The 14,720-nt window shown below is 38.9% G+C and overlaps 2 protein-coding genes across 3 annotated transcripts in view; one reads left to right on the forward strand and one right to left on the reverse strand.

The window, feature by feature from the left end:
- Cecr2 (CECR2 histone acetyl-lysine reader) overlaps positions 1–14,720 on the forward strand; it is a 163,052-nt gene that overhangs the window by 58,989 nt on the left and 89,343 nt on the right. The window lies entirely within an intron of this gene.
- LOC101955752 (histone H2A.V) lies at positions 9,863–10,466 on the reverse strand. The gene has a single exon (XM_005340570.5). The coding sequence runs from the start codon at positions 10,439–10,441 to the stop codon at positions 10,055–10,057; it is 387 nt and encodes a 128-aa protein (XP_005340627.1). The 5' UTR covers positions 10,442–10,466; the 3' UTR covers positions 9,863–10,054.

Consider the following 14,720-nt stretch of genomic DNA (forward strand, 5'->3'; position numbering starts at 1 on the left):
TTGAGGTAACAAGTCCTGGTTGTGATTAGGCATCTGGATGAGCCTGGATGGATGAAAAGGCTTTTTCTGCTAGCAGAAGGGGATGAATGTGAAGGAAGGCATAAGTTTGATGGTGTGCTTAGTTGATCATTTATAAATCTTATAAATAGAGCCACTTAATTTTATTTCAGTGTAGTAAATAATGTTTGTACTATAATATGTCAATTTTAAAGTGATCATTACAATTTAAATAGTATAATGCACCATTAAAAATCTCTGGGGAACCACGCATGGTCAGATTGTGAGTTCAAAGCCAGCTTCAGCAACAGCGAGACACTAAGCAACTTGGTGAGACCCTGTCTCTAAATAAAATATAAAATAGGGTTAGGGAAGTGGCTCAGTGGTCGAGTGCCTCTGAGTTCAATCCCTGGTACTGCCCCACCCACCAAATCTCTGGGGAGATTCATCAAGGATTGAATGGTTTCCCTGTGTTTTATTCTATGACAAACCTACCCACCCACTGCCGGTCTGCCCATCAGCTCATTTTGTTTCTTTCCTTCCTTCCTTCCTTTTCATTTCTTCCCTTCCCTTCTAATATTTCTTTCCAGAGGATAAGTTAGCTGGAAGTCTCAGTCCTGAATCTATGTTATTCTTTTAGTTTTAGTATATTATTAATTTCTATGTTGAAGAATTTTACATGGAAACGAGATGAAGTTTACATGATTAAATAATTGGCCGAAGTCCTTTATGAAGCAACTACTTTACAAACGTAAGATTGATATAATTCACCTTCAAGTAAAAATTTCATCAGAAATAAAGTTCTCTAAGGAGCTCATACCAGGCTAGTGCTTGTCTTTCTTTGGATTCTTGGAATTTCTCTGTAAAAGGGGGATGTTACCCTTGTTTTCAGTAAACCATTTCCTCTTATAATTAAACTCTCACCAGAACTCTCATCAGAAACTAATGGAATTGTTAAAGCCTGTGCCTATTTTGAATTCAGAAGATGTAAGGATGGGGAGGGGCAGTTAGAAAAAGAACCCCAAAATAGAGAATGTTAAACTAGAAGAGGTTCCTTCTCCCTCCCTCCCTCCCTCCCTCCCTCTCCCTCTTCATTTTTAGGGTTTGTTTCCCCTTAATGCTATTTGCCTTGGTGCTCATGTGATCCAAGCTTATTAAAAATGCAAATCACTGGGCCTCCTCTGAGTTTTATTATTATTTTCGATACTGGGAATTGAACTCTGGGTTGCTCTACCACTGAACTATATTCCCAGCCCTTTGTACTTATTATTTTTTTTTTAAATTTTGAGACAGAATAATACTAAGTTGCCAAGGCTGGCCTTGAACTAGTGATCCTCTTGTCTGAGCCTCACTGGGATTATGGGCATGCATTATTGCATCTGGCTGCCCTCAACTCTCGTTTGTTCTTTATTTTGAGACAGGGTCTCACAAATTGCACATGCTGGCTTCAAACTGGTGATCTTCTTGCCTCAGGTGTATGCCACATCATCTGAATTACTTTTGAGATACTTTGATCCAGCAGAATACTTGTCAGTTTGCATTTTCAATAAACATCCCTATGGGCGATGATTCAAGTCCTTAGATGATACATTGAGAAATAATTTCTCTTAAACATTGCTAAACTTAATGTGTTTATTTTTTGTTATGAGTGCTTTTTTGGGGAGGGGTGGGGGTTTACTGGGAATTGAACTCAGGGAACTCTACCACTGAGCCACATCCCGGCTCTATTTTTTAAAAAAATTTTATTAGTTATTGATGGACCTTTATTTATTTATATGTGGTGCTGAGAATCGAACCCAGTGCCTCACACACTAGGCAAGCACTCCACTACCGAGCCACAACTCCAGCCCCCCAGCCCTATTTTATGTTTTGTTTAGAGAAAAGGTCTCACTGAGTTGCTTAGTGCCTCACCATTGCTGAGGCTGACCTTGAACTCACGATCCTCCTGCCTCAGCCTTCCAAGCCTCTGAGATTATAGGTGTGAGATGAATTGTATGACGCAGTCTTGGACCAGAACACAACTGTGAACTAGAGAGGCAGTGACAATAGTAACTAACGTCATCACTGCAATAGGAGTGCTAAAATCCGCCTTTTTAGTGTTCTTCCAGGATATTAATAAATCCAATTTTGCCCCTCATTTAAATTTTTTTGTTCATAGCATTTTTTTTATTGCATAAATGAGGGGAAACACTAAATTGGCGTCTTGCTGCTTTAAACGGAATCCCCTACCCCCTTAAATACTCTTGATGAGTAGCAGTAATTTTTTCACCTCATTTCTTTTTTGTGTGCACGGGAGGCAACCCAGGTCTTACGAGTGTGATACTTATGAGCTACATTTTTTGCCCTTATTTCTTGCTCTCTATTCCTTTATGTTTTTCTGTTGAGTATTGGGATTTTTTTTTTATTGAGTTTAAAGAACTTTTATGAAGCAGACAACCTTGTACCTTGTGTTTTACAAATTGGTATTTGCCCTTACATTTTATTTGTGGATTTTAGCAGGCCTCTCAAGTTTTGTTGGGATAGGGTTTTTCTTTTTCTTCTTCCTTCTCTCTCTCTCTCTCTCTCTCTCTCTCTCTCTCTCCCTCTCCCTCTCCCTCTCCCTCTCCCTCTCCCTCTCCCTCTCCCTCTCCCTCCCTCTCCCTCTCCCTCTCCCTCCCTCTCCCTCTCCCTCTCTCTCTCTCCCTCTCTCTCCCTCTCCCTCCCTCTCCCTCCCTCTCCCTCCCTCTCCCTCTCCCTCCCCCCTTCCTTCCCTTCCTTCCCTTCCTTCCCTTTCTTTCCTTTCTTCAGTGAACTTTCATTTTATTTATATATCCGGTGCTGAGACTTGAACCCAGTGCCTTACACATGCTAGGCAAGCACTCTACCACTGAGCCACGACCCCAGCCCCAGGATAGAGTTCTTAAGAAAGACCTTTTTGGTTTAAGTGTCTTCAGTTTTTAGGGATTTGTTCTTTCATTTTTGTGGTGCTAAGAATTGAATTCAGGGCCTTGTGCATGGGAATTATATAAGTACATAGCACGTCTGCTCCATTGGTCTGTTATTAGACCAGCACTATCCTAATTGAATTATAACTTCATATAAGTGTTTTATATCATGTGATATTCACTTGATAGTATTTGCATGTCATTTTCATTTGTGGAATTCATAGACAGCATGTTTACAAATTATTAGATATATTAGCAATTCATATTTCTGTAGAATCATTCAGAGTTTTGCTAGTGACTGGGTTGTAATTGGTAATGTGATTTGCTGGTATTTTGGTCACATGTTTTGTATTTTTAACTTCATCTTGAAATAAAAACCCTTTCTCACTTCTTTAATTGAACTCCATTTAATTGTTGTCTGTTGCTACAGTACATAATCCTTTGATTGTCTGCCTCTGAGCTTTTCTGTTCCCTTTATCTTGCTTTCTTAAACAAGCAGCTCACTTTGGGACTCTGTTAATTCTTTTATCTATAGTATATTTGGTGAAAAAGGCAGATAGAAAGTTGGGTGATCTAGCTAGAACTGGTGTGCTTTTAGGTAAGTTTTACATGTTTAAATTTACCACTTGGTAATGTTGCTGGGGATTGTTTTCCTGTTAAAATTTTTTCTAGGCCTGGGCTGGTGATGCATACGTGTAATCCCAATGTTTTGGGAGGCTGAGGTAGGACGATGGCAGGTTTGAGGCCAGTCTGGGCAACTTATTAGTGAGACCCTGTCTCAAAATGAAAAAAATATGAAGGGTCAGGGATGCAGTTCAGTGGTAGAGCACTTCTGGGTTCAATCTCCAGTATAGGAAGGGAAAAAAAATTGCCATAACTTGTAGCTGTATTCGTGTATTATGTGATTTCATTCCTTAGAAGTTAAGCTTGAGCAGGACACAGCAGCACATACTTGTAATATCAGCAGCTCTGGAGGCTGAGGCAGGGAGGATCAAAAGTTTGAGATCAGATCCAGCAATTTAGTGAGACCCTGTCTCAAAATCCAGAAAGAAAGAAAGAAAGAAAGGGAGGGAGGGGTAGAAGATGACAGGGTTCCCTTGGGGAGGAAACAACATGACCATGTCAAGTCCTAGTTGTTAACCCATTTCTAAATCTGAGCTGAAGAAGAAAGGGAGAAAGAGAGCTGAAGAGACTTCTGTGCAGCTCCTTTGACTCCTGCTTTGCAACTTTAGGGCTCTGAAGGAAGCAGTAAAGGACATTTTCTCAGCAGCATGACCCCACCCCTGCCTGTTCAGGGTACCTCTGTTGTCTCTGGAGTGACTACTATGCAGCTCCCTGCTCCTCTTTCCTGGTTTGGCCTGCTTCATCTTTTCATCTTTGAAGTTGCCTAGCCAACCCCTGGAGCCATTTACAGGAGGCTCTTGGCTCGCAAACTGAGTACTGCAGGAAATGTATAGAGAGAAACAAAAGTCTGGACCAGGAAAACATTGTGAAATCGGAGCCCTGCAGTCATATTATTAAGAAGCAGAATTTGATGATTGAAAGCAGGGTTGTTTGGAAAGTCATGTGTGCTTTTTGATCCACGAAAAGATTGTTTAGGCCCTTCAGGCCTCAAAACTACCTCCCAGGTACTTGCAAATAGATGCACACATATACTTTGTTGATACTTTCATGAGGACCAACAGGTGTCACCCCCATCACTCTTATAGTCTGTGGAGAGCAATTGGTTCCATTCTCTGGTCACTCTCCTTCAGGCCCATTGATTTCACAGCCTCCATGGTTAATTTCAGACAGTGAAGTTTTGGCTGGCTAATTCAGAGAGTGTTAATTCCTCAGTTGGCATCTGAAGTACCAGGTGATATATGAATAAGCAACTATTTCAGATTGAATGCTGGTGAGTTCTTAAAAATAGCTTTGAACTATCACTATCACTATCATAAATTTCCCACAGGGGAAGTTACATGAGAGGTACTAATAATGTCCTCTTCACCCCAAACTAAATTCTGCTTAAAACTAATCTCTGGAAGAACTAGTCAGGGAAAGCTAAGGCTTAGCCAGAATGGGGGGGGGGCATTTTCTTTCTATACAACATCAAGGGTTAGTGAAACCTTCCAATAGGAGAGCACTTGAATTTATCTACTTATGTTAGGATAGTAGCAATAACTTTCCTAGCAAGGTGATATAGACCTTAACCCAGTGCTACACTAAAAATATTCCAGGAAACACCAAATATCCTTACTTAAGATTTAAAAAAAAAAAAAAAGGTTTATTGTCAAAGTGATTTAATCTTTAACTTTTCATGTAGGTAAAGTTTTACTTTTATCTCACTGTGCTACTCCAGTGTTAAGTACTTTAGAATATTAACAATTCAAATTTGATAATTATCCATATACCTCATAATCATTTATAAGTCTTAACTCTCCTATGTAAAGGAGGCATTATATCCTATGGTCTAAGAACTATGGTTTTCATTTCATTCCGAAGAATTAGATGACATACCAGTTTAATTGGTTTTAGAGCATTGCTGTATCACCATCATCAACATCACCGGAGAGTTTTAAAAAACCCCTCACTCCAGATCCAGAAGTAAAATCTGCAATTGAAGAAGTTCCCTGAGCTGCTAAAAATTATGTAAGAGTTGCCAGGAATGATTGCACACACCTATAGATCCAGCAATTTGGAAGGCAGGAGAATCACAAAGTTTAAGGACAGCCAGGACAACTTAGTGAAACGCTCACAAAAGATCTGGGGGGCTGGGGATGTGGCTCAAGCGGTAGAGTGCTCGCCTGGCATGCGTGCGGCCCGTTTCGATCCTCAGCACCACATACAAACAAAGATGTTGTGTCCGCCAAAAAACTAAAAAAATAAATATTAAAAAAATTCTCTGTCTCTTAAAAAACAAAGATCTGGGGATTTACAGCAAAAAATAAAATTATGCAAGAGTTACAGATATTATGCCTTGCTACTTCCTTTAGAGCCCTTCTCTTCCCTGAAGTTGGCTTTTTTGGAGCTGATACTGGAGATTGAACCCAGAGGCACTTTAAAAGCCCACTGAACCACTTCTCCAGTGCATTTTAATTTTTGAAACAGAGCCTCAAGGTTTAGAGTTTTGGTAAATGGCTGAGGCTGGCCTCAAATTGTAATCCTGTTGCCTAACCCTCTCCAGTCACTTAGATTACAGGCTTATGTCACTATGTGTGGCTAAATTGGCTTTGATTTAGTCATTAGGAATTTTCTTTTTCAAAACTTTCTTAAAATGTGTGTGATATTGGGAATTCAGCCTGGGGTGCTCTACCACTGAGATACACCCTCACACTCTTTTTTATTTTTACTTTTATTTTGAGACAGTCTCTTGTGTTGCTTTGCCAAGGTGTACCTTCAATTTGAGGTGCTCCTGTCTCAGCCTCTGAGTCCTGGGAGTACAGGTGAGCCCTGCAGTCATTACAATTTCCCTTTTTTTTTAAACCCAGGAATGCTTTTATTTTTTTATTTTGAGAAAGGATCTCACTAGTTGCTCAGGTTAGGTCCTCCTGCCTTAGTCTCCAAAGTTGCTGGGATTCCGTGCATGGGTAACCACACCCAGCAGTCATTAGGACTAAAAGTTCTAGGCAATTTTAGTGAGCATGCCAGGTTGATGTTCTCAAACCACCTTGTACATAGTGTCCAATATATTAGCCACTAGTGGCTGAGTAAATTCACCTTGCTTAAAAAGAAATAAGGGCTGGGGGGTTGTGGCTCAGTGGTAGAGAGATTGACTGGCACATGTGAAGCACTGGGTTTGATCCTCAGCACCACATAGAAACAAACAAATAAAATGTACTGTGTCCTTTTACAACTATAAAAATAAAAAATAATAAAAAGAAGTAAAATTTTGCTGGATGCTCTAGCATGTGCTTGTAGTTCCCGCTACTTTTAGGCTGAGGAAGGAGGATCAAATGGGGCCAGTTTGTGCAAACAGTAACCCTGTTTCTTAAAAAAGAAAAAGTAAAACTTAAAGATTAATTCCTAGTTATGCCACACTTTGTGCTTTCCGTAGCCCTGGATGGTTTGTGGTTACTGGATTGGACAGGGATAGTAGAGAATAATTATAGACTCATCATTAGACAATTCTATCTTAACACTTCAAGAGCTTTCTGGGTAACTTGTAATTTTCAGGAGAGATTAATTTTAAGGAATGGATTTATGCCATTTTAAAGTAGTTTTCTCAGGGAAAGTACACATCTCTATTTTGACTGAAAATACCTTTAGCATAGTACTCAGCTCAAAAGATAGAAGACTGAGATGGTGTAGACTGGGGATGTGGCTCAATGGTAAAAAAAAAAAAAAATCTTGATTGGATTGACTGTTTTGAGCAAATAACAGGTACACTAGTATGAAAAATCTAGGTGTATGATATTATACACTAGTTAATCTAGTTTCAGTTTTGTTTCAGTTCTTATTAAGCTAGGTTCTTAAAAATGTAATTAATTTATTGTGTATGATGCATGCGTGGTAGGAAGTAATAGGATGGCAGGTTACTGGCATTAAACAATAGTAGGTTCTTCTATTTAGTAGCTTTGTGACCTTTGGTTTTTCCTGATGTATCTTCCTTTCATGGTTAATAATAAAAACACTCAGATCATAAGCATTATTGAGGTTTAGTGAAATAGTATATGTAAAGCCCTAAGCCACCACCTTGTACATAGTAGGTTTTCAGTAGGAGATAAGTAGCATTAATAATACATTTGCTTTTTGAGACTTAAGTAGATTTAATCCTGTTTCGTTACCAGGGATTGAACCCAGGGCCACTTAAACACTGAGCCACATCCCCAGCCCTTCTCTATTTTATTTATAGGTAGAGTCTTGCTCAGTTTCTGTGGGCCTTGCTAAGATGCTGAGGCTGGCTTTGAACTTTTGGTCCTCCTGCTTTAGCCTCCTGAGTTGCTGGGATCCTGGATGTGAGCCACTGCACCCAGCTGGTAGATCTAATCTTGATGTACTGCCCCCACCTGTCCTCTTCTCTTATCCTGCTTCTATTTGGCAAACTTCAGGGGCTCTGGGTTCTTTATTATACTGTGATTTGTCTTCTCTTGAACTCTATAGCACTTTATCATTCTCTCTACCCTGGTCTGTCAGATACTGCTTTTCTAATACTACTGTCAGTCCTTCTTTTTTTCAAGTTCTTTTCTTATCTAACATGTAAACATTAATGTTCTCTTTTTATGCTGGGGTAGTAAAACTCTGAATCTAGCCAATAAACCACCACGACAAATACAAGCTCCATCTCCCTTGTCTATACTACTTACTGGATACCCTCACCTGTTTATTTCTCCCACACTTAAGGGAAATTCTGACTCTTAAACCTATCCCTTTTGTCTCTATAACTTGCACTGTTATCCATCTAGTTAAAACAGAGTCTTAGTACTCCCACACATCTAATTGAGAATTATTTCTTATTTCTTAATATTATGTCAACACCTTCTATTTTGTCTGGATTGTAGTAGTCTATTTTTGTGTGTGTGATGGTAACCACCCCAATCTAGATCCACCAGCTCTTAATGGTAACTTCATTTCAACTATTTCTGTACATAGATGCATTCTTGGTAGACAAGGACAGTGCTTCAGTCAATGAATTAACTGCAGGAATTCAAATGCAGGAATTCTGAGAAACAGATCATTCTACCTTTAAGAGATTAGATTAATAAAAACGAGATAAATAAAAACTTGCCTTCTGAATTTCCTCTGTTTTCTGACATATAATTTGAATAGTCTTAAGTTTTAAATATGTGTGCAAATAATTTAGATTCCTTGGAGGAAAAGAGTGACATAATTTTTTTTACATTTAAAACCAATTTAAAATTAGTTACTAATGGGAAAAAGTCATACTGACTTGATTTCTTAAAGCATGTAAACAGTACAAAATCCTGTGTGGTAGTCACCATTCAGATGTATGTTTCCAAAAATAATATGGCTGTATATCCTCTGTATGGATGTATTTCCATCTTTCTTTCTTTCTTTTTTTTTTTTGAAGTTGGAAGATGGGCTTAATCATACTGTTCTCTTTATTTTTGTGTATTTGTGAGGATTTCCATAATAAAATATTTTCAAAATTGAGTTTTGTTTTTAAAACATCAAAAATTTCCTTCTTTATGAAGATTTCCAGACAGAAAAATAGAATTTTCTGATGAACCATTAATTAGTACATTAACTTAAATCTTCTAACAGTTATTTAGAAACTGACAACGAAAAATAATTTTTAAAAGATTGTACAAATTACTGTTACTATATCAATAAAAGACCACCAAAAGTTGGAATTTTAAGCCAAAAGCAGAAATGTTTGATAAATCTAACATTAAATCTAGGTAAGGGTGTGGGCTCTAGAGTCATTAAGATCTAGGTGTATATTATATTCTAGCTCTGCTCTGTTAGTCCTAAATATTTTTTGGCAAATCATTTAATTTCTGTGAATCTCAGGAACCATGTCTATAATGTGAGCATAAGATTTCTTGATTAGTAAAGCACTGACCACAGGGCCTGGCACGTGGTAAGTACTCAGTAAAGGATTCCAGTAAATCTTCTACCCCATTTCAGTCTTAAATGCATATTTTTCCCATATTGTAACATCTCTGAAATTGAGATGTATCCTATAATTGAGGGCATTAATTCAAGGAGTTTTCCTTCCTTAGTGGTATATAATAAGATAATGGAGCATTATAACAAATTGATAGCGTCTGACATTCAATACAACATGGAATATCAATCATGATAAAGCTGTATTCCCAATTTCTACTTTAAGACTATTCTGAATAATGATTTAAAAAAATTTCGAAAGCTGAGCAAAATATTTTCAATACATCATGAACAGAACAATTTTGAGACAATAATTTTGTAAAAAAAACGGTTTATCAATTCCATTTTTGTATAAAACATATGGGAGAAACCTAGCCAATCAACACACACTATCACCACATGAAAAGGTACTTTATCAAACTTCGAGTCTAAGAACATACAAATGTTTCTTTTAGCATGTCTACAGTAATTGTCTATGCCTTTCCATTTAACTGCTTTTAAAAATTCCACATATCCCCACTGTTATCTTCTGTCCCAGTTACAGTACAATGACGGGGAGGAAGAGGATTGGTTAAAACAACCCTCTAAGCAGTTTTCTGCTGTCCCTTCTTTCCAATCAGAGATTTGTGGATATGAGGGATCACACCACCCCCAGCTATGGTAGCCTTGAAAAGAGAATCCAACTCTTCATCACCACGGATTGCAAGCTGCAAGTGACGTGGAGTAATACGCTTTGCTTTGAGATCCTTGGGAGCATTACCTGCCAGCTCCAGCACCTCAGCAGTGAGGTACTCCAGAATCGCAGCACTATATACGGCAGCAGTGGCACCCACCCGTCCATGGCTTGTGGTGCGAGTCTTCAAGTGTCTGTGGATGTAGCCCACAGGAAACTGTAGTCCAGCTCTTTGTGAGCAAGACACTGCCTTGGCCTTGGCCTTCCCACTATCCTTTCCAGCTTTGCCTCCAGCCATGGTCTCCGCCACCTCTGCCTTCCCTGGGGCCGCTGCCGCCCCCCCCCCATTTCCATCTTTCTACTTAAGTAGTTAGCAAATTGTCAGTTTAATTTCCCCAATCTCATTTTATTTGTTATAATAAATGGCTTCATTTTTCACTAAAGTTTTTTTGCCTACACCCAAAATCTTCCTTTCTGCTTTTCTTTTTCACCTTGCATCTTCTCACCTACCTGCAGTTCTATTATGCTATGAGCTATTACTGTAGTCCAAACCACCACTGTCTCTGGATTATTATAATTTCCTTCTAATTAGTCTCCCTGTTTTTCTTTGCCCTCTCCAACCTATGCACTACCAGCAGCCAGGGTGATAAACACTTAGACCCTGTGATTTTTTTCTGCTTAAAGGCTTTCCTATACTGTGTTCAAGAAGACTTGACTTTTCGTTTTGTTTACAAGGCCATGCCTGATTTGTCCTCTCCTACCAACTTCATCTCCTACTGGGTTTCATCAGGCTTTCTATACTCCAGCCCTACCAGGGACTCCCTTTAGTTCTTCACCACCAGAGGACTAGCTTTTCAACAAGTCTGTTGCCTGTTTTTTTCTCCTGGTTAAATGGAAAGTACTTTCTGATACTTTTTGTATGGCTAGATGCTTCACATTGTGTAGGTCTCAGATTAAATATCTCAGCAAGACTTCCTTCTCAAGTTACTCTCAAATTTTCATTAAAATATATTAGAGGTACAGCATTGAACCAGAGGTTCCTGTCCTTGATGTATATGGACAGCATGGCATTCCACACCTATCCTTTGAATACTTCTTTTAAACAAAAAAAAGTAGATAAAACAAATTTCTCCTAAGGTTGAGGAAACAAATGTGAGGGGGCACAGGTCTTTTACAGGCCTGGTGTATTATTAGACCTACCAGGAGGCCAGAGGGTCTTGCATAAGTCTAGGACTAGTAGGAGTTGAGACTATAAATTGAGAAGTGGCAGATCAGTTAGAACCTTCTAAACTATTTGGCTGAAGTTTGAATTATTTTTAGTGGTGGCAATCTTTTAAAAGGGTCTCTCTGGGGCTGAGGTTGTGGCTCAGTGGAAGAGCCCTCCTCGCCTAGCATGTGCGATTCCATGGGTTCAATCCTCAGCACCACATAAAAATAAATAAATAATATAAAGGCATTATTTCCAACTACAACTAAAAAATAATTTTTTTTTTTAAAAAAAGGGGTCTCTGGTGTATGTGGGTGAATGGGCTTTCAGATTTAAGAGGGAGACAAGGAAGTGTCTTAGTACGTTTTCTGACAGTCTGTATTCTGTAACAAAATATCTGAAACAGCATAGAATAGAAATTTATTTGGCTCATGATTCTGGAGGCTGGGAAATCAAAGAGGATGGCACTGGCATCTGCTCAGCACCTCGGGAGGGCATAACAGGGCAGAGGGCATCAAAGGGCAAGCAGGTCTCTTCCTCCCAGAAAGCTATAATGGAGATCTTCTCTCCTGATCTCTGTTACTCCTAATTACCTTCCTAAAGCCCCTCCTCTAAAAGCAATTAACATGATTTTTAAGGACTCAGTTTTCAGTGATAAACTTTAGCGATTTACATTCAACCCATGCTAAAACACCAGTGCCAGGTGTCAGGCTCATTCCTGTCTTGGCTCTGCCACTTACCACATTGTGCTATCACAAGTGCACCTCTTTTCCTTATCTGTAGGATGGGCCAATTGAGGTAATAAACATAGTTTAGCAGTGTCTGGCACATAGTAAGAGGTCAAAACAAGTCAGATAATATTATCATCAACTGAAGCACTAACTAGACTTTTGATATTTTGCACCAATGTGTGAAGTACTTTATAATTAAAGGAATAGAACGTTTATATTAAATTTATATTCTAGGAAAAAGGCCCCTGAATAGTGCTGGCATTCTGGTCAAGAAGCCATTGTCATGGAGTCTTGTGTGTGTTTTTGGTGGGAGCACTACTTAATTATGGAGAGAGGAATGTTGAACTCTTAAATTTAATGTGAAATTTTGTAAAATCATCATTTTTCTCCTTTTCACCGACTCAGGAGCTACACTCCCAACCCCTGAGTTTGTATTTTTAAAAGGAAGCTGTCTGGGGGCTGAGGTTGTAGCTCAGTGGCAGAGCGCTTGCCTAGCATATGTAAGGCACTGGATTCAATCCTTAGCACCACATAAAAATAAAATAAAGGCATTCTGTCCATCTACAACTACCAAAAAGAAAAAAGGAAGCTGTCTGAATAGACAGAAATCTTGATATTGCTGCTGAATTCAAGAGACAAATTTAGTAATTTTAGTTAGAAGTATAGGTAACAGCCAATGTCCAAGGTGCTCACCCACAGTGACCCTAGTCTACTGATGTTCATTCTTTCAGTAGAATTCCCTCTTGCACTGAATCAGACTGGCTAATGTGACTTAAAGAAAAATGTGGAAGCAACAGTGTGTCGCTTCTGAGGCTACAGCCTAAAGGACATTGTGACTTGTTCCTTGGTCTCATGGATCTCGTGCTGTGATGGATCACATGGTGTAAGGACACTCAGGCAACCCTTTAGAGACCCACGTGAAGAGAAATTGACTCCAGCCAACACCCTGCATCACTTGCCAACCAAGTGAGTGAACTGACAGTGGACGTGTACATCCTTGTCTCCGTTAGTGCTTCAAATGATGACACCTGACTACAGTCTCACAAGAGACCCTAATCCAGTACTGCCTATGCCAACTTCTCTCAATTTCCTGATCTGCGGACCCTGTGAAAGATAGTAAATATTTGTTATTTTAAGCCACTCTGAGTTTTGTGGTAATGTGTTAAACAGAAATAGGTATTAATGATTTGTTTTTACATATTTTTTAAAATACCAAATTTTAGGGCTGGGGTTGTGGCTCAAAGGTAGAGCGCTTACCTAGCATGCTTCGTGAAGCACTGGGTTCAATCCTCAACACCATATAAAAATAAAACAAAAAGATTGTGTCCACCTGTAACTAAAAAATAAACACTAAAAACATACCAAATTTTAAGAAAATTGTTACCCGAACCCCACTTTATCCATTTATTTTTTGACCTGAAATATGAGAAATTTATTATTATTCATTCTTACTAAGCACCAATTCAACCCTGCAGAAAATTTCATTCCTTGCTTGGCTCCCTCCCTGAATACTTTATCAAATCAAGAGCTTTTCAAGTAAATACGTGCTCTTTTCTCTCTTCTGTATAAAATTTTATGAAATAAAGGTAAAGGATTGTATACATCTTACTGTAAAATGCTGCCCTGGGCTCTGGAGATGGTGGCTTTTCAGGCTTCCTTCACTGCTCAGGTTATGAAAGACTCTTATTCATGAACTGTTACAAAGCAAGTCCACCACTTGCTGGGTGTATCATTCTGAAGGTCAAACACTTTCTCTCAGTCCAGTCTCTCTCTTGTCTTAGTTGCTATAGGGTAGGTCCTTATGACTTACATCTTCCTATATTTTTTGTGGCATCCTGGTGGCACCTGGGTTTGGACCCAGAGGAGCAGGACATACTTAAAAGTGTGGTGCTGGGGCTGGAGGTTGTGGCTCAGTGATATGCATGAGATACTGGGTTTGATCCTCAGCACCACATAAAAATAAAATAAATATATTGTGTCAACCTACAACTAAAAATACACAATATATATTTAAAGAAAGAAGTGCAGTACTACCAGCCTCCCACTTGATTCATTCATCTTTAATAAAGTAGGAACTGTAAAATCTCTTTTTCCTAGTTATTCATTTTTTTTTTAAGACTTGTCTTACTGTGTTGTAAGTAGGCTGGCCTTGAACTCTGCATCTTCCTACTTCAACCTTCCAAGTAGCTGCAGTGATAGACATGAGACACCATGCCTGACTCCTTATATTATTACAGTTACATAGTGTCTCCATGCCAAAAGTGTTCTTGTACATTGATTTTTAGATGTTCCCACTGGAATTTCTATCCCTAAATTGAGAAGAAAGTGAACCTGAACTCTCGAGTTAAGAGTTCCTAATAAGATACTGTACAGCTCTTCTTGGGAGAGCATTTAGAAATATGTGGGTTTTGGTTACAACAGTAGATAGGGTAGTTCTGGTGTTTTGAGAACCAGGGTTGCCAAATAGTTCTCCATGCTCTTTCTCCATACTACCACTGGGAGGGAAAAAGGTTCTCAAACTCTGCCATGCTTCTGGGCAACATCTATACCTTCTTTTCATCTCAACCGATCATAAATCTACCATCCATTCATTTGACCTCAGAGAGCTATTTTGTTTGGCCCTTTATTCCTGTTTATGT

This window comes from Ictidomys tridecemlineatus, chromosome 6 (genome assembly GCF_052094955.1).
Source record: "Ictidomys tridecemlineatus isolate mIctTri1 chromosome 6, mIctTri1.hap1, whole genome shotgun sequence".
NCBI classification, from domain to species: domain Eukaryota; kingdom Metazoa; phylum Chordata; class Mammalia; order Rodentia; family Sciuridae; genus Ictidomys; species Ictidomys tridecemlineatus.

What these genes read in the sequence shown, in the direction of transcription:
- LOC101955752 (XM_005340570.5), bottom strand. Translation starts at nt 10,441, where the DNA reads ATGGCTGGAGGCAAAGCTGGAAAGGATAGTGGGAAGGCCAAGGCCAAG.